This window comes from Chinchilla lanigera, unplaced genomic scaffold (assembly GCF_000276665.1).
Source record: "Chinchilla lanigera isolate Chin_1 unplaced genomic scaffold, ChiLan1.0 scaffold00093, whole genome shotgun sequence".
Lineage (NCBI taxonomy): Eukaryota > Metazoa > Chordata > Mammalia > Rodentia > Chinchillidae > Chinchilla > Chinchilla lanigera.
In genome coordinates this window covers 1,902,468-1,922,417 of record NW_004955494.1, presented here as the reverse complement: position 1 = coordinate 1,922,417, position 19,950 = coordinate 1,902,468, and the positions used below count along the sequence as shown (strand labels likewise).

Below are 19,950 nucleotides of genomic sequence, written 5' to 3'. Positions count from 1 at the left end.
CAGTGCTGCTTACACACGCAGCAGTCATGTCACTTCTCACAGCCCCCACCCTCGGGAAATACACGGTCACACGCCAGAGCCTGGCCGTGCACGCTGCCATTTGGTTTGAGAGCCAACAACGGTAGCAACTGATTCTGCGTTGGTTTAAATAACTCCCCAACAGGTGAAAAAGGGGAACAGTTCAGACTATAGAAGCGCACACATATATGCTCTGTGTAAACTTGGTCAGGGATTTGGTGGAACAAATGGGCTTTTGCTGGAAGTTGCCTCATGTGACTGAGGGTGCACACGCCCGGCTCTTCTGGGTGGTGTTCTCAACTTGGGCTTCTGGTACCTGCAGAGTTTTCCAGAGTGCAGCCTGTGGAAGGGCGGGCGGCTGCTCCCTGGTCTCCTCCGCCATCGCTGTACAAAAGGCAGCATCCACCCTGGGCCGTGGCCACTATGCCTTCGTACCCCAGCCCACACTCTTGGGCCAGGCCAAGGGTCACAGCACACAGGTTCATGTTTAAATGTGAACTTTAATTGTAAAAATCGTTTTCTGTAAATATATCAACCTCTCTGCACACAACTTGGTTCAGATATATACAGATGATATACACAGATCTTAACTGTACCACAGAACAAGATCGGGGCGAGAAACATTTAGTCTCAGGAGTACCTCAGCTTTTTTCAGGCCTTTATGTCACCACTGAATATAGAATGTCACCACCCACCTGCTTTACCCTGTCCAGGGTAAAACTTAGGAAGCATCTTTCCGATTTCATCACAAGGTAAAAACTTGAACCAAAGTAGATTCAATTTCTCTTATTGCTATAATTCTTAAGCTGGGGTATTAGTCAAAAATAGGGTTTTTACAATTTAAGGCAACAGAGAAGCTATACTGATCCTAACTTGGAAAAACCAGGAAAACAGGTTTTCCAAGGTTACCATGATTTCTTTTTCAGGAAAGGTTTATATCCCAGATCTGTAAAAAAATGTAGTGAACAAGCTGTGGGTAAATAAAGGACATTCGGTTTGTGTCTACTGAGCCCCGGAAGTCCGGTCCAGGCTGTCCAGAAGCACAGCATCTAGAGCTTGTCCTACTGGGGCCACGGTAGGCATCCTAGACCCCAATTCTCAATGTCTTCTTAACACTTTCTTTGTACTTCATCTTTGCTTGATTTACCCAAAGAAAATTTTCACTCTAATGTTAAATCTACTTCAACCAACTAACTCAATTACCTCAGGGTGGCGTTTTCATTGTGTGCGTCATCTCTGGCCAATTTATAATGCCTTACCATACCCCCGTACCCTGACTGTCCTTAGAAAGCAGAGTCAGCGCCTCATTAGTCTACCAGGCTTCTACAGCAAACAGAAGTCACACCTATCTACTAGAGTATTAAATAAACCTTCTGAATTTAGGCCCCACTACCGCTAAAATCCCATGTTACACTGAAAATCGAGAATAAATTCTAAAAAGGTAGAAGCAGGGATTTACTTATCCATCGTCCCTTCTATAGGGTACTAGAAAATTTCCTCTTCCCTTTCCACATTTGCAGCTTTATCTGCTTCTCAATTCCAACTCCCAAAATGAATTAAAGTGCCAGTTAAAACGACCTCCCATTCATTCCCGCCTGTCTCCAGTTGACTGAGGGCCTGAAAAACAGAACTTCTGTCCTAGAGGTTTCCTAAGGCTGGGTCCTTGCTGTGTGTCCTCCTTCCTGGGACTGTCACTTCATCTCCAGGAGTGCTGTGAAGGTCACACAGCACAACGTCCTTATTCGCCCTCTAAGACATTTACATAGTCAAGGCCGTAAAGGTTTCAGCCACTGCCAAACTACAAAATCGCCCATTTCTTCTAGGATCATAGTCCTACAGTTTCAACAGCTCCATACTCAGTTCATCTCACAGTAACATTGATATAAAAATAAACTTCCATTTCTTCTAAAAAAAAAAAAATTAACTTAATTCACAGTTAGTCCTTTCCCACCACACTTGGCGCTCTAGTAGCTCCTGGGAATAGAGGTATATTAGCAGTAAAAACGGGGTATTGGAAGTCCATGACTTGGGAGTAAAAGGAGCCCTTCACTCCTCCCTCCCCCTACCTGAATCAGAAAAGGATTTTCCTGAAATGGGAAGGGATGGGACCGGGCCTTTGAGGCAAGCCTGTAGCTCTCAGGATTCTCACCCGGGTGTAACCGTGAGGCATGGGGAGGACACAGGAGGGCCAGACAGCTGGGACACGAGCTCGCCAGCCTGGAACCTAAGGGACACACCAGCCTGCGAGAGATTCTTGGTCTCCGTATTAGTTTTTTATCCCGTTTTTGAACTCTTCCCCACGCTGGGACAAGGTCACTGTCATGCCCACGTTTACTTCTGGCCCAGGAGAAAGCATCTCAGTCCACTCTCGACGGTGCAGTTTCTAAGGGAAATACACAGTCCTAATATCCCTGCCTTTTCCTGGAGGTTAATATCCTGCTACAAAAAGTTAATTCATTATCACCTTTACAAAAGGTTCCCTGAAGGCCTCAGTGGAAAAGTTACTGTGTTGGAAGGGCTTCCAGTATATCAAGACCAGTTCATCCTCCTGGCTGCCAGAAGGAAAACAGTGATGTATCTATGGGTTAATTTACCTTTCATCTTCTAGCTAAAACGCCATAGGTAGTTACGTGATAAACGAATCTTCATATGGCATCTGGCACCATCTGCACCCGGATGCTACTTTTTTTTTTTTTTTTTTTTTTAGTTTTTCTCTGGTACCAGGAACCGAACTCACGACCTTGTGCTTGCCAGGCAGGCGCTTTGCCGCTGAGCTAAATCCCCAGCCCTGGATGCTACTTTTACCTTTCCTGCCTTGAGTTTTGCCTGGTTTATAACACTGTAAGTTATAGATGGAATGCCCAGGCTAAACCACTTCTGTCCGTGTGGCAACGAGGTGGGCTGCCCTCCCCTGGCCAGATGGAAGAGGAGCTCCCAGAATGGATGGTGGGCATAGGAGCAGAAGCCTTCCAAGTCATATACTCACAATCAACTGAGGACTCACAGGTCCCAGGGAAACAGTGACATCGGCACAGGTTCACACCAGGCGTAAGGCAGGCTTCACCTTCAAAGCCAAAGCTGATGCTAAGCAGTGATCTGGTGTATACTTTTCAGGCTGGCAGGAGATGAGCCCTACCATTTCTGACTGCTGGAGAAAGAGTCCTCTGCTAGCCAACAACTGGCCATTGCCCCAAAGGCTGAGCATGACCAGCTGCTGAACCTTACACAATTGAAAACATCCATTTTAACAGGCCTCTGTCATACTCAACACAGACCCTGCCAGGTCCTGGCTGCCAGTTCCCACAGGGTTCTTGCCACCAGGAATGTCCTCTAACTCGGGGACACGTGGGCAGCCCCTGCATCACAGGTTTCCAAGTGTTCCGGGCGAGCACGTTTGCAGTGTGGCACCAGGTCAGGGTTACAGCGCCCTGGGACTAAGCCCGCTTGGGCAAGGGCGGATGAGGGCCACCAGCAGCAAGCGCATGGAGCCATGCACAGGTTCCCGGCCCAGCCCCCACAGCCAGCGGTGAGAATACTGCCTGGCCTACCGCGCTCGCAGGCCTACAAGCTGGCACGATGTTCGCTGTTTCTTCCCAACAAAGGCAGATGGCTTTTCAGCAAATGTTTCAAGAGTGACAAAAAAGTGGGTCCACATGGCTCCTTACTTCTACTCATGCAGAGGGATTCCTGCCTAGGTCTTCCCAAATGAGCCCTTTACGGGAACTGGCAGCAAAGGATGCCGGGTTGTGCCTGCTGGCTCTGCTGTGAGGAGCATAGCCTGGTACTAAAATGAGGCTTCAAAGGGCGCCCTCAGAAGCCAGAGGCTTCTCGGGCCAGGCAGACATCTCTGGAGGATGAACCGCGGTAAGGATGGTGAAGAGCTAACACATGTAGTTTAGCCAAGCGGGGGCTCTGTACCAGATTTCTGGTCCCGCGGGGAAGCTGGGAAAGCAGGAAGAACTGAGGGAGAAGTTCTGCTCCCCGTCAGCTGAGCCCAGGCCCTGTGACCTAACACACGGCCCTGCCTCCAGGGCCACCCACACCACAGCCCTCAGCACAAGCACGGGGGACACAGGAGCTGCCAGACGGAGCTCCCTGGTAAAGGTGCCCACAAACCCTGACTCGCCATTTAAAGGGAAATCCAGGAACCTCTTCTTACCCTTGCGGTTGTTACATCAGCACATCTGAGTTTACAGCAGAACAGCGCGGAAACAAGTGTTCACGTGTAGAAGGCCCTGGGGCAGAAGTGCTTGGTAACAGCATCCTTCTAGCAGATCTTCCAGATTCAGAGAAAGAAGGTCTGCCTGGGTCCCCCAGGAGAATCAGGCCCTTCCTGTCACCGCTGTGTCTGTCTCCAGCCACCTACCCCCAAAGCAGAAAACCTTGAACCTAGACGCCACTACAAGTCTTAACCCAGCTGAGCCAGTCCTCCTCAGCCTTGTGAGGCCAGAAGGGACTGCTGCCCAGAAATGGAAAAAAGGTAAAATTTTAGCTGCTAAACACCAATGTGTTTTCTTTTGTAAACGTGTTACTGGAACGATAGCTAAACCCACCCTGCACGGGAGTCAGCGTATTAGTTGTACAGTTTACATTTCAATACCCAAAACTATTTATAGGTCTGCATAAGAGGTGCTACCTTGCTTAATCAGCATCTTTGCATTTCCATGCACATTAATTTCTTCACTCTTAAATTCTGTACGAGGGAGGTACAGTGAAAATACTTTTGAATGAAATAAGAACTTGAAACCAGTCAGGTAAGACATGTTATGGAAGGTTATTCTCTCTGCTGGCTGGTAAGCCTGGCCTGGGTACAGACGATGGTACACTAGTGGCTAATCATAAGAAGTTCAATAACAAGAACCAGGCAGGAAAGAAGGGGAAGAGATTATTTGTTACCAATAACCCAAGAGCCCAGGTCGAAATCCTAAATTCTGCTCATGGGAGCTGGCTTTCAGACTATGCTTACCAACTACCCTTTGACCTAGTCTTGTACTCACTGAATAACCCAGCTCAAGAGAACAGGCAGGTGACTAGGGCACCCATTCCAGACAACACACATTTCACTGGCAAGCAGGTAAGAATACTATGGACACACAGGGGTTACTGACCACTCTCCTGGGGGAAGGCACCGCCAGACTTCCTAACAAATCAGTTAGGTCTGGACCCAACTACTGACCTAAGGAATGTCACCTCTGCTGCGCACAGTAAACAGTCCTTGTAACACGGCGTGCTCCAACCTGAGTTGACCAGCTCAACCAGATCCTGGCTAGCCTTCCCGGGTCCAGTGGATCTATCTGATCCAAAGGGGCTGCTGTCAGCACCTCCAGAGAATCCTCATCAAAATGGAGAAACTCAGTTCTTCTGCAGCCTGCTACAGCATCCACTGCGCTACACCCTATTTGTGTAAGAAATATCCTCTTGTCCCTCCCAGTGGTCCCTTCTCAAATGAACAGAGAAGACAGAGACTTGCCCCAAGGAACAGGAAGAGGGATTTGATCCCACTACCGCCGCCTCCTTGAACTGGATGACCTTGAAAGGTCATTTGCGCTACTTTCTGCCTTTGGGCAGATGAACATCTAAGGCCACACAGAATGTCTGCTGTATTCCTGAATGCACCAAGGGACAACCACAGACATTCTGGCAGTCCACCCGAAGTTTCCAGAGCTCAGCTCACTCGTACGGACAAACCCTCTGAGACCAAACCCAAAGACCAGCTGCCCTGCGAGACAATGTAGATTCCCATGCGCTCCCAAAGCAGGCTGCAAAACCAAGGCCATCTCACCTTACCTCTAGACAAGAAGGGAAGAGAGGAATTTGCAAAAATCACATTTGTTGGAAAGTATAAACAATCTTCCTTGCGTCAACTTAATTAAAAACCAGGCTGATGGGGGCCTGGGGTACACCCCAGGCTGCTGTCATCCTATGCGAGTGGCTCACCAATCCCGCGTCACTCTTCCTATGGGCAACAAGGGTTGTCAATGACCAGCATGACGTCGATGCCATAGGCCTCCAGCAGGTCCATAAGAAAGCTCCGGTCTCCCTGCGGGTCCAGGCCCATGCCGCGGGCATGCTCTGCTGTCAGAGTTTTGTCCTGACTGGCAGACACCTCCAACAAAGTCTGAAATATCCGGTTGTTCTGCTCGAGGAAAAACCTACATGTGCAAGACAGGGAAGGGAAGGAAAGACAGCTCACCAGATAATCCATGCAGGGCCACCCAATCTATACAGTTTTGTTCAGCATCCTCCTTTTATCAGAACTGGGACTGAACACAGGGCCTTTTAGAAAAATCTTATTAGTACCTGTTTGTGGTACACGATGATTCGCATTGTGGGGAGGTGGTACATGTACAGAACACATAATGCTTTTTACTTCCCCTCCCCCTCCATCTCTTGGTCTCCTTCCCATTTGTAAGAGGTCTATCTCCCTGCTTCCTAGCTATATCCCCAGACTTTCCCCGCTTCCCCTCCCTCTCCCCATCTCTCTCTCTGAGACAAGATTTCACTGAAGTTGCCCAGGCTGGGCTCAAACTTGAAATCCTCCTGACTCAGCCCCCTAGAGGTCTGGGATTATAGGCATGTGCCACCATGCCTGGTTTAATATTTTTTTGAGAGCCTCCAAAGATAAATCAACAATATCTTTGAAAAGAAGAAAACTGTCAAAGTTAGGCAGTTATTCAAGCGGTTCTAAGGTTAGCAAAGAAGCCATCCGGCATTCAGCACAAACTGGCTGGAGAAACCTCTTGCACGTGATGGTCTGACCGCTGACAGCAGGTTTTCCTGGAAGCAGACTCTTCCTAGTGGTTTGAATGCAGCTTCAGGGAGAGGGCCCTGTACACTGCTTTCCTTTCCTTCTGCTTAGTCATCTGGGGAGAAGAAAGTTGCAAACACAGAGCCTGGTAATGTGGTTCTGAGGGCAAGTGGGAAATCAAAGTGTACCCTGTCTCAAAGCTTGGGCAGAAGCTCCCCCAGAGAACCCAGGCCAGGCAGACGGCGCAGGGCTGACGCCACAAGGGGGCGCTCGGCAGGCGGGGGCAGCCACAGGCAGCGCTGAAGCCAGCAGTGCTGGGAGGCGAGGTAAAGGAGAAAGGGAGCCCAGCAGTGGCCACTGAGACAGCAGACCTGCTGTGTTGCCGGGTGTCTGTTCTCTGACAGCAATGGGGTGGTAGTGTTGTGCATGCAGCTGCAAGGTTTGAAAGTCACAGGTGGAAAAACTGCGGGGCAGGCATGTGATGTCCAAGCTGTGCTGCTCAGGGCTCCCGGGAAGGGCAGGGTGCCCACTACCTTACGAGACTCTACGTGCCCAGAATTTCAGTGCGTGGTGTGTTGATCTGTGCGAGACTGTGGCTCTGGACCGTTTCTAGACACGTGCATGTCTGCACAGCATGTGTGCATGAGCCAGGATGCCGTGAGATCCAGACATGTCCACAGCGGGTTCCCATCTAAGCCAGGAGCGGTCCCTGGTGCAAGCATCCCCGATGCATCCCAGCACAGGGGGCAGGAAGACCAAACTGGAAGCTGGGAGCCTGGCTTCTGTCTCAGTTACAATTCTGTGTGTATGCAGAACGGTCTCATGTGGCTGCTTACAAACGAAATCAGTGAGGTGCAAAGGCCCAGGGCCTTGCCCTGACCGCCAACAGATCTGGGAGCGATTCCACTCAACTTCTTAGACTATCCCATAGTATTCAGGGCAAGTAATGGTTCTATTTGGAGGAAGCAGTGTTGACACATCTCTGAGGGACAGACAGAGCTTCCACGTGGTGGGCAACCTCAACACCCAAGAGCACATACTGGGCTTGTGTTTTCTCTCAATGACCTGCCCCTGCCTCTTTCCTTGTCTCCTCTGGGTCCTCCCTGTTGGCCTTTTAGGGCTCAGGCTGCCTCTGCAAGGAGCCCAGCTCTTGGCAGCAACAAAGGACATCCCAAACTGGGCGAAGCGGGGTATGCCTGTAATCCAGCACTCTGGGAGGCTGAGGTAAGAGGATGGCAAGTTCAAGCCCAGCCTGGGCCACTTAGCAAGACCCTATCTCAAAATAAGAAACACAAAAAGGCCTGGGGATATAGCTCAGCACCGAGACCCTGGTTCAATTCCTGGAATTGCAGAGAGGTAAAAAGGAAAAAAAACAAAGGCCACCCCTGATCTGCAGGAAGTGACATCAGAGGGACCCGGACCATCCAAAGCAGCTGGTGCTGAAGGGATCCTCAGCCCCACAGTCCCTGTGAGGACTGACTCACAGCACAAAGAGGTCCTCTTCACAAGGGTTGTAGTCTTCTTCAAGCTCCTGGGAGTACAACAACATCTGCCTGTCGGGAAGGAGATCACCATCAGATGCGGTAAGGCTACAGGACGCCAGACGCAGGCCTGCAGTGTGACAGGCTGCACCGCACCGGAAGCTGCACCGCACCGGAGGCTGCACCGGGCCAGAGTGAGGCAGAGAGAAAGAGGCCAGCAAAGAAATACAAGGGCACAGCTGGACTCAAAACCCAGGGTCCGTGGCCAGCCTTGCCCCTGGGAACCTCAGCAAGTGACAATCTTTTTTGATTGATTGGGGATTGCAGTGGTACCAGTTATCTCTATTTCACAGGACAGCCAGACTGTCGAGAGTTACATGAGATAATATAACGCAGAAGTGAGTTTCTAAGGCAGTGACCCACACCGTGCAGACGCCCAATACACAGTTGTTACACGGTACACGTGTGAGGGCACAGACACATGCACACGCTACACCCAAGACCCAGGGGCAACTCCGCACAAGGGCACTGGGGGAGTGTCTGGTGTAACTTCCTCTTCTCCGAACTTCGGACTCCAAAGCTTGGCAGAAAGAAATCACACGTGTGTCTCCCTCCCTCCCTTGGGGCCCCGTTCAGGGAGCCTGGCGGCCCCTCGTTTCTATCTCCCAGGTAGGGTGTGTGCTGCAGGGAAGCACCACCCTGAGCCCTGGCTGTGCCCGCATGTGGCCCGCACCTCTGCTCGTTGAGCCGCCGGTACTTCTCCCTGTCGGCACTGTTGATCTTCAGCAGGGGCTGCAGGTGGTCGTGGTGGGTCTTCACATTCTGGTTATCCACGTAGACGTCGTACAGCTCCCGCTTCTCCTCGAATATCTTCTCTGTGGTGCCTGTGGAACCCGGTGTAAAGGGGGCAGGACGCCTCAGTGAAGGCCAGCCAGACCCCACGGGGGACAAGGAGGTCAGGAGCCCAGGTCTGGGAGAAGGGTTTGAACACCGGGATAGGAGGACGGAGGGCCCCATACTCACAGGCCACATAGGACACCTCTACCTCCAGGCTCTCAATGTCGGCCACATTCACATAGAAGAAGGGCTTGGACTCGGGGATGGTGCCCCCAATGCCAGGCAGTGAGACGTTGGCCAGGCAGCAGCAGCAGTACACTGTGGGGACCGAGGAGGTGAGGGCAGAGGCTGCCCGTCAGCACCTCCCCTACCCTGCTGGCCTTGAAGGAAGTTGCTCTGAGTTGGGTATGGTCTGCCCACCCCAACACTCATGTTGAGGCGTGGCTCCATGTCTGTGCAAGGTGCTGCATGTATAACGGCGGGGTCTTTACAGGAAGCAGATCGGGGAGGTCCAGTGCCCAGCTCTCTCCACAGCAGCGGTTCTAGAGCAAGCCCGGAGCCTCCTCCTCCTCCCCACCTTGCCCTCAACTCCCACACAGGCCTGCTCCTGCTCTTCCACCATGAGGGCCTCACCAGAAGCTGAGCAGATACTGGTGCCACTCGCGTGGACTTCCAGAACATGAACCGGATAAACCTTTTTTATGAATCGCTCAGCCACAGGCATTTTATTACAGAAACAGGAAGTGGACTAACACAGACGCTGTGGAGGGCTCTGCTTTGTGCTGCCAGCGCCAGTAACCACAATCCTGGCAGCCCCCACGATCCCTCTTTGCTATCCATACTCCTCCATTATTCCCTCACACCTCATGACCTTCACAACCCATGCACACAAACTGTGTCCAGAATCCACCTGCTCTGCTTTAATCCTGACTCGGCTCTCCCAAGCTACCCATGGTCTCCCACACACTTCTCCCTGCCCTGCACACCAAGGCTCCACCTTCGGAAGTACGGAGCCAATCACGCTGCTGCTGCCCTTCAAAACCCTTGATATGGCCCAGCGTCTTCCAAACTTGGTGCAGAAGGCAGGTCTTGGGCAGTCTCAGTTCTGGGAACTTGGGGAGAGCCTGAGTGTGGCTTCTGCTTACCTCTGTAACACACAACGCCCACAGGTGGGGGAGAAAATATCAAAATACGCTTCCGGAGTAAGGCAAATTTCCAGAGAATGAGGATCTGCTCTCCAAAGAACTTAATAAACTGAGACATGCAGCCAGCGGGGTGAGTGATCTGGAAGCACAAAAAGGGATGAGGACAGGGAAGAAGGGGAAGAGCTTGTTCGAAACACCGCTGCGAAAAACACCCAGCGTAGGTGTGTGCAGAACTGACATCCCTGCCCGCAAAGCCCCAAATCAATAAACAATGACGATGAAAAACCAAGCACACAGATGCACTCAGGGATGGCTATGTCATACAAAATATTTGTCAGCTTAACTCTTATCTTTAAATTGGATTTTTACAATGCAAAAGATCTGCGGTACACTGAAGTTTGGGTTTAAGAATCATTAACTACTCTACTCTGGAGAATAAGGTGCAGAGGAAACAGAGCTGAGCTTTTTTACATGCCGGAAATAAAGGTATGCCTGAAGAGACAGTAAGCCTTGCTGAGAAAAGTCACTTCCAGCACGCTATAGAGCACTGTGAGTAATAAGATGAGTGAACAGCCTTAGATAAGCCACTGAAACGGCGACCTCTGCACACAATGCAAGGTGTCCCCAGTGACCACAGGCAGGAAAGACCCACAGGGACTTCCGGCCCAACGCTGCCGCCCTCTAACTCTAACCAACTTCCTGCTAAGGCCAACTGCAGAGAGGATGGCAATCATAGAGCTGCCTTCCCAGGAGACCCTTGGGATTAAGAGCGTAAGCTCAAGGAATTCCAATCCTGGCCTTGCCACTTCCTAACTGGGAAGCCAAGAGAAAGTAAGCTCATGTTTCTAGTTCACTTTCCTCATCTGCAAATTGGGAAGACCATTACCTATGGCTAGGATGAGACAAAACAGGAAATATTTAGCGGCTGAGAACAGCCCATATGTGGTGACTACTAACATTACTGACAAAACGGGGGCTTCAGACCGGGTGCCGCGGAAGCAGTTCAGAAGGTCATGTCCACGCTGAAGTGTGAAAGGAGTGCTCATGTCCTACCAGGGACACAGGCAAGAACAGTTTTGAAGAGCAGCAGCCACACCAGGGCCACAGGTGGGGTTCAGTGACACGGAAGGCTGGGGGCCCACACCCCTGAGCTCTGCCGGTCCAGGCCAGGGCTGCCCTCAGCCCTCTGATGCTGCGCCTGGACCACCTTAGAATGTTTTCCTTTCCCGGGCACTGACCCCACACTGATGCCATTCACTTGCCCAGTGCCAGGAGAAAGACCACCCAAGACTGAACACTCCTGTCTGTGACCTCCCTTTGTCTATTCCTCTCTCACTACACCCCAGATCAACAGGAGGAAGTGACTCAGCCTGCCCGGATCCTCCCATCACTGTCTCTCATCAAGTCAATGGGGAACTGGGTAGGAAGGAGCCACAGGACAACCCGTGCTTCCAGGCCTCCCTGCGCTATCTTTAACCCTGAACATCTTCCAACGGCAAGTAGACCTGGGAGGGTCGGTACCAGTGTGTCCTGGGCCTAAACATCCTACACCAAATGAATGATCCTTACTCGGTTCTGACCTCATTTATAGGCTCATTCATGGATACATATGTGCTGCTATGTTTAGATCGAAAATGTCCCCTAAAATCTCCCGTTGAGAGTGGTACGCTGGAAAGGGTGATTAGATCATGGGGGTGCCGTATGCATCAGTGGATTGATTCACTGATGAGTTCATAGCTAAACACATGTTTATAGCCAAACGGGGCCTAGCTAGAAAAGTTTTGTCTCTGCAGGAGTGACTCTGCAGGGTACACCCCACGCCTTAGACCTTCCCTTGCTGCTTCCTGGATGCCATGAGGTGAGCAGGTTTTCTCCACCAGGCCCTTTCACCATGCCATTATGCCTTGGAGCCAGCCAACCATGGACTAGATCCCTGGAACTGTAAGCCAAAAGAAACCTCTTCTTTATGTTGTGGGTCTTACCAGGTATTTTGTCCCATTGAGGGGAAGGTGACTAAAACATACAAACTCATTCAAAAAGTGCCTCTTAAATGCTTACTTTATGCCAAAGCACCAAGTATTCTAGTTCAAACAATGAAGAAGAAAACACCCAGTCCCTGTCTTCATATAGTTGTAAGTTGGGAGAAACAGATAAGCAATTAGAATCCAGCCTGGTGAGAGCGTGGCAGAAGGACAGAAGCTATGGGGATTGTCAGGGGTTGCTGATTCCATTCTGGGAAAGACGGATTCTTCCTGGACATCTGAGCTTCAACATAAAGCAAGAACCCAGGGATGGTGTTCCAGTAGAGACCGGCACAAACACAGGCCTGGAGATTAGGAGGGAATACGCCACTTCCTGTAAGCTGGCAGCACTGCAGGTGGCTCTCGCAGCTGTCACTTCCCTCTGGCCCCTTCCCTTTTCATCAAAGCAAGCATAGCCCTCTGCCCTACTCCATACGTCATGGCACCCTCAGGCCACATGCGCATTCATAACCTAATGCACGTCCGTTTTTGTTTCTCCATGTTCACCCATGCGTGTGTGGGCACCTATATGTGTCTACACCCGAGACTGTGATTATTAAAGTGTGATCCTATCACCTAACCTTCTGCATGACCTGCCAGACCTTCCCTATCAATTTATTATGCTCTAATTCATTATTCACAGTGGCTGCTTGCTCTGTGGACATCCTAGTTTTCTACCTCTTTGAATGATGTGGAATTAAACACTCTCACATACATCACTCTGGCGGTTTTATAGACAGGCCAGATCCCAAGGAATGAGGTCACTGAAATAAAAGGAACCTGTACTTTTAATTTTACTATGCTGGCATACTGTTTTTTTTATAAAGCCCATACATACCTGTACTTGCAATCTACGAAGTACCTTTTCCCCTGTACCTCTAGTATTTCACAAGTATGTTAATGAGCCGCCCTCAACAGAGCAAAGGCATTTGGCAATTTTCCTTGGACCCTCTTTCCTCATGAGTCCAGAAACATCTGATCAGACAATGGTCACCTCCCTCTGGGTTTGGAGACAGCCCAGGAGCAATTTTGCTCACAATAATGACTGAGACACAGGCCAACAGACAACTTTCAGATCAATACAAGCCCCGAATCCTGTGGACCACAATCTGACCATTTATCATCATCTCTGAGCCAATACCAGGGTGTTGAGAAATCTGCAGACTACATTTCCTGGACTCCCACGCCAACTGGCTGCCTTCTAATGGAAGCCAATGGCTGCAGGCTGCAAGGCAGGAGGAAGGGGGTTCTCCTTAGTCCCTACCTCCTGTTGGTTCTGCTCCAACAGGAAAGAACTCCTGGCTCCACCCGCGGTTTTTTCAGCCCTCTAAGGACAAGCTGACCCACACCCAAAAGGCACCACCAGGGCCTCCCCAGAGACCCAAGCTTGGGCTGGCAGAGATCACCCCTGGTGGTGATGACTCCTCCTTCACTGCCACCCTGGCCCCGGATGTGGCAGGTAGCTTTAAAGACAGCCCCAGTGATCCACCCGCTTGGTGTTTACAACCTCATGCACTTCTCTTTCCTCTTGAGTAACTTGCTTCTAACCAAGATAATACAGCTACATTGCAGGCATGACCTCCCCAAGAGAAAGTTACAAAACATGCTGATTTCCATCTAGTTAGCGGATCTGGATCTTTGGTTTTGATGAAGCAGTGCTGCCAGATTAGAGAGACCCACGTGGCTAAGAACTGAGGTGGTCTCCAAACACCAGCAGGGTGCTGAGGCCTTCATTTAATCTAACCCTGCCAACAAGCTCAGAAGTGAATACATCCCTGGCTGAGCCTTCCAGTGAGGCCTCAACCCTGGCTGCTGCCTTGACTGCAGAGCATGAAGCAAAGGAGCCTTCTGAGCCATGCCTGGATTCCTGATGCACAGCACCTGTGCGATAATTAATTTGAAACTTGCGATCTTGATATGATTTCTTATATCTAATACAGGGTGGCACACATACTCATTTGCTCCTTTGGTCTTCTGAATCCTGTTACTGGTTCCCTATACTGAATAAGCTTGGAATACCTAATATGGTCTCTGTTTTCCTGATAAGACCATAATTGTTAGTTCCTAGGGTTCAAATTCTATGGTCCAGGGGCTGGGGATTTAGCTCAACAGCACAGCGCCTGCCTGGCAAGCTCCAGGTGTGACTTCGATTTCTGGTACTGGAAAAAAAAAAAAAAAAAAAAAAAAAAAAAAATTCTATGGTCCAGTATTTAAGGTTCTCTACAATGTGATTCCACTCTATTTTTCCAGTCTTCTCTCTTATGACCAAGTAGCATGAAAATGTAATCTTCACCATGTCCGCTGGTGACTCGTGTGCCTTGTGCTGTCCTATGTCCACATCTCTGCAAAGGCAGTGAAGTAGGGCAGAGAGGGACGAGCACTGGGTTTGATATCTGTCCTGTATTTAAATCCTGACTCTATCTTTACTGCTATACGGCCTGGAGCAAGTCAGGGAGCCTTCATAAGCCTCCATTGCTTTAGCTGAAAAACAGGGAATATAAAAAAATTTAAAGAGTGCTGCGACCAGTATAAAGAGCTAGCATAATGCCTACCTCAGGGAAGGCGCCCAGAGCACAGCAGACAATGGCTTTTACCACTGCATATGTCTTCCCTTGGTCTGCAGTCAGCGCCCCTGACTTCCAACTGAACCAAATACAGACTTCAGGGACCAACTCCTCTTTCAAAATGCTCTCTCCCTTCAGTTCATGCATAATTTCTCTCCCAGAGGAGCCTTAAGTTTCCACTGAAATATCTTATGACCAGTCAAAGAGGACAGAGGAGGAAAAGGAAGAGAAGATTCATGTTCTTAGTGATCTTTGTATCCTTCTAACAGCTAACGCTTGGGCAAGTGTTTCATTAACTTGAAGCATAGCGCCTGCCTGGCAAGCATGAGGTCGTGAGTTCGATTCCCGGTACCGCAAAAACAAACAAACAAACAAAAAAAATAACTTGAAGCAAACACATTCTAGTACCAAAAGCAAAGTGCTACAGAAAAAATCTATGAAATTAATATAAAAAATAATGTAACTAAGAAATACCATACCTGCTCATCAAATCCTTCATCTTCAGTTCAAATGTCTGGATGTATAATACTGACGCAACCCACAGATTCATCTTTTTCCTTCTAGGAGTCCAGCACAACCGGCCTGCCTATGATATGGGGCTTGGCACTACACTGACAGAAGTGTCTAGCAGGCAATCTGTTTAAGGCAACTCACCTTAGGCTTTAAGTGCACCCAAACGCTTATGTTACAACCCAGTTCAATCAAAAGCAGGCTTTGCGCATGGGCCCCAGAAAGAAATGCCTTATCAATGAAAACAATCTACAACTACTGTTCCAGACAGGAGTCCAGCATGGTGGAAGGGGAAGGCCGACCTCACCTTCATCTCGGGGTACATGTAGCGGTGGATGGAAGGCAGCCAGTAGACAGGGGGCAGGCTGCTGCCTCTCCCAGGTCCCACATGGAGCACCCCTTTCTTGTCCTCATAGAATGCAGCGAGATGAGAATAATGTCCAGGTGTCTCCAGCTGGTGCCTGTACAACACACACAGCCAGCGCAAGCACAGTGAGAACGGCTCTGGCCGCAGCCCCACAGTCCAACCCCACCCCTACCCCCACCCCCACCGCCAGTGGGTTCATCAGCTGGGAGGCTGCCTCAGAGCCTCCCTTTGTGCTACTGAACACTCTTCAGCTTGCCCCAACATGGGAAATGCATTCGCTTTCTCACGGGAAGCACACAGAATTATCAGGCTGGGACTAATGTCTATTGCTCTTGAGCGAGGTACGCTAAAGATCGTATGTTGCTTCCCAGAGAATGGCTGTGTTCTTTGAGAAAGGATAACTTGGATGACTACAAAGTCCCTGTTCAGTGCTGCTCTTTGGGTCGTGCTTCTTTGCTCTCTTTGTTGTTATAAAACAACAGGGAGACGCTTATGCCTCGGGTCCCAAAGAAGGTACTTTCCTGAAAGAGTTAAAGCCTTCGTATTACAGTGATACACTCACATCCATGTTTATGCAGCACAACTCGCAATAGCTAAATCTTGGAAGCGGCTCATACATCCATTAATAGATGAAAGGTAAAGAAAATGTGGTATTTGCACTCAGTGGAGCACTACTCTGTCATGAAGAAAAATAAACTAGGGGCTGGGGATTTAGCTCAGCGGCAAAAGCGCCTGCCTGGCAAGCGCAAGGTCGTGAGTTCGGTTCCCGGTACCGGAGAAAAACCAAAAAAAAAAAAAAAAAAGAGAACCCCAAATTATACATAAGGAGCAAAATGAAAAATAACAGCAAGTAGGGAAACAGTCCTTCCTCAAATTGGAAGGGGCTCAAGAGATAAAGGGAGAAGGGAGGGAAGGAAAAGGAAGGGGGCTGAAAAGAAATAGAGATGTATCACGTACATGCACCAAGTCCATGCAAGAAATGTGAACGTTATGTACTGCAAACAAGTTATGACCGGAAGTCACAAAGATCATCATATCCTATCAAGTAACAAAGAAATGCTTTCTCCTCCCACATCGGTCCTCTGCACAGGTCAGAAGCCTGTCAAATGATCCCAAAACCAAGAAAGTAGCACTGAAGCCCTACCCCAGCGTACAAGGCAGAATTCTGCATACAAGTCAAGATATGAAGATTAGCAAAGATGTCGGAGCTTGCATTTTGCCCCCACCACACACACACAAAGGTGGAATCCTAGTTGCTAGTACCTTAGAATGTGGCCTTACTTGGATAGAGTCCTTACAGAGGTAATCAAATGAAAGACGAGGTTACAGGAGTGAGCCCTATCCAGTATGACTTAAGAAAGGGATGAGGAAGGCAGGATTGAGGCAAAGTCAAGGAACACCGAAGAATGCCAGAAAACCACTGGAAGCTAAAACAGCAGCAGGGGGCAGAGTTCGCCCCCCAAACCCTCAGGGAGCCCACCCCCCTACACCTTGGTTTGACCTTGTAAACTTCAGAACGGTGACACGTAAGTTTCTATTGTCTTAAGCCACCAGTATCTGGTATTTTGTTATGCAGGCCCAGCAAATAAAAGGCCCCAATCCTTTTTAGCTCATTTTTACTTTCATGGTGTTTTATAATTTCCCTAGAAAAGCTGGGCATGGTGGTGCACACCTGTAATCCCAGCACTCAGGAGGCTGAGGCAGGAGGATCATTGCGAGTTTGAGACCACCCTAGGCTACAAAGTGAGCTCAAGGCCAGCCTGAACTGCATAGCGAGACCCTGTCTCAGAAAGACAGAACAGCAACAACAGCAAAACATAATAAGAAGTAACTGATGGGCCAGAGATATAGCTCAGTGGCATAAGTGCCTGCCTGGCAAGCGCAAGGTCCTGAGTTTGATTTCCAGTACCAAAAAAAAAAAAAAAAAAAGGAGTAACCAGTGGGATCACTGCCTATGATCATTTGGAAAGCTAAGTTGGATATGCTGCATCTGGCAATTTTAAGAGGATGACAGATTTCAACCTTCTTCAGGGATGTGGGTCAAAATGATGGAATTTTAATAAATAGAAACTCATACACAATAACTTCAAAGGTATTTTCATTACAACCCATTGTCCCTTAAAAAAAAAAACAAAAAAACACTGAGACTCTATTTTCTGTGTTGAAAGGGCTGAATCAAGGGTAATTTGTTTAATACTTTTCATTTCCTAAGCTTACTGTTTGCAGATTTTCTGCTCAGCTGTCTTTTCTGTTTGACTACGTTAAACACTGTATTTGAGCAAGAATCTACCAAAAAGCTCACTTAAGAGTACCTTAAACTAAAAAGCTGGCATCAGGACTCTGACAGCCTCTCTCTGATAAGAGAGAACGAGGCAAAAACATGCAATACAGAATATGAACAGAGACGTAAATATAAACCGGCACTTCCCAGATGAATGTTAAATAATCATTGTGTGAAAACCTCAGGATATAAGCATCCTGCAGATTCTGAAACAAACAAGATTGATCATCAAACCACAGCAATAATGTAAGCCAAAAAGTAACGATGCAAGGCTGAGAGCACTGCAAGATAAGCTGGTCTCTGAAGGAGACCCTTCCGGTGTGCTTAGCTATAAGGATGCATAAATTGAGAAATCACCAAGCCAGCTATGGAATCTGTCCAAGAGATGTGACACTGCAAAAACTATCAATTACTGGCTCAAGATACACTACTGATCTGAAGCCACAGACTTTGGGGCCAGATCAAGGATTTTCCTGCAGGACCAGAAACAATGGTTTTCTCTTTAAGCCACAGCTCCTCCAGTGATAAATCACAGACATATATGACCATGCAAATGCCCTGTGCAGCTGACCCTGCCTTCCCCTACCACAGCTTGTAATAGGTCATCCAATGTAAGAAGCGGAGGGGCCTCTCTGCCACAATTACACCCCCTCCCCCTGGAGTGTTCCCAACTTGTCTGAATAGGTCTCTCTTCTGGCTTTGCAAATACAGAAAAACCAGCACTCCCATATACTGCTGGTGCAGGGAGAATGGTATCACCTTTTCTAGGCTAAACTACTATTTGTATCAGACTGTACACTATGTATACCCTCTGATCCACCCAGTGATTCCATTTCTAGGCTTGAGGCCTAAACATCTATATTTATAGATGTGAACAATCATTTTATCCACAAGGATGCTCATGTTTACAGTGGAAAAAACAAAAACAAAAACAAAAAAACACCTCAAAGCACAGTATTTAAATAAGTTATGGTATAACTACATGTTGAGATGCTGTGAAAACTACCAAAGCAATGTTAGACTTTGATGATATAGTTAAAAGATTAACATGCCACATTAAAAAATTTAGATATGAAATGACATCAATAGTCCTTTTAAAAATAATATGTATGCAGAATTTATTCATGGGGGAAAGACTAGGATATATAATAGTATCACCACTAGATATGACTGAGATCGGGTTCCTTTTCCTTTGTGTTTTCTCTAGTTTTCAAGCTCCTGACATTAACTGCAGTATGTGCTAATTTTATATTTAGTCTTTCAAAACTGTTCTTTAGCTAGGCATGGTGGCACATGCCTGTGATCCCGGCACTCGGGAGGCAGAGGCAGGAGGATTATTATGAGTCTGAGACCAGCCCAGGCTACACAGGAAGCTCAAGGCCAGCCTGAACTGCATAGGGAGACCCTGTCTCAAAAAAAAAAAAAAAAAAAACAAAAACAAAACAAAAAAAAACCACCCTTTATAGAAATTTTCAAACATACTCAGAAAAGTAGAAAGAATGAGGCCCGTTACTTATCATCAGTAATCATCCATATTTGGGCAATATGGCTACGTCTACACCCTGTCCCCTATCATAAATGACTTTTTTTTCTTAAGTATTTCAAAGAAGATTGCACATATTTTATCTGTACATGTTAGTATATACCACTGATAAAGTATATTTTAAAAATAACAACTACCATGCCATTATCTCACCTTTTTAATAATGTCTTAATAAAAAGTTAATACCCAGTCACATTCAAATTATTCCTACTGTCTTCAAAATGACATTGTATAGTTGCTTTGTTTGAAGGAAAATCTAAGCAAAATCCAAAAATATAAATATCATTACAGGTCATTCCCCGGACGGAGGACTTCCGGCGCACAGGGAGCCTCGGGCGGGGAGCGTCAGTCTTCCGGCTAGCTAGCTTCCTGCCTGCTGGCTCCCTGACAGTGGGCCACTAGCGCACGGGGAGCCTCGGGCGGGGAGCGCCGGTC

The 19,950-nt window shown here is 48.4% G+C and overlaps 1 protein-coding gene across 1 annotated transcript in view; it reads right to left on the bottom strand.

The window, feature by feature from the left end:
* Positions 1-498: 498 nt before the first annotated feature.
* Positions 499-19,950, bottom strand: part of Kiaa1147 (KIAA1147 ortholog) — a 53,127-nt gene continuing 33,675 nt past the window's right edge. Inside the window, exons 7-12 of the mRNA XM_013504920.1 lie at positions 15,632-15,785; positions 10,230-10,368; positions 9,271-9,402; positions 8,981-9,131; positions 8,251-8,319; positions 499-6,170 (exon numbers count right to left, since the gene is read on the bottom strand). Of these exons, the coding sequence (XP_013360374.1) occupies positions 5,975-6,170; positions 8,251-8,319; positions 8,981-9,131; positions 9,271-9,402; positions 10,230-10,368; positions 15,632-15,785 (841 nt within the window). The 3' untranslated portion in view covers positions 499-5,974. The remainder of the gene's footprint in view (positions 6,171-8,250; positions 8,320-8,980; positions 9,132-9,270; positions 9,403-10,229; positions 10,369-15,631; positions 15,786-19,950) is intronic.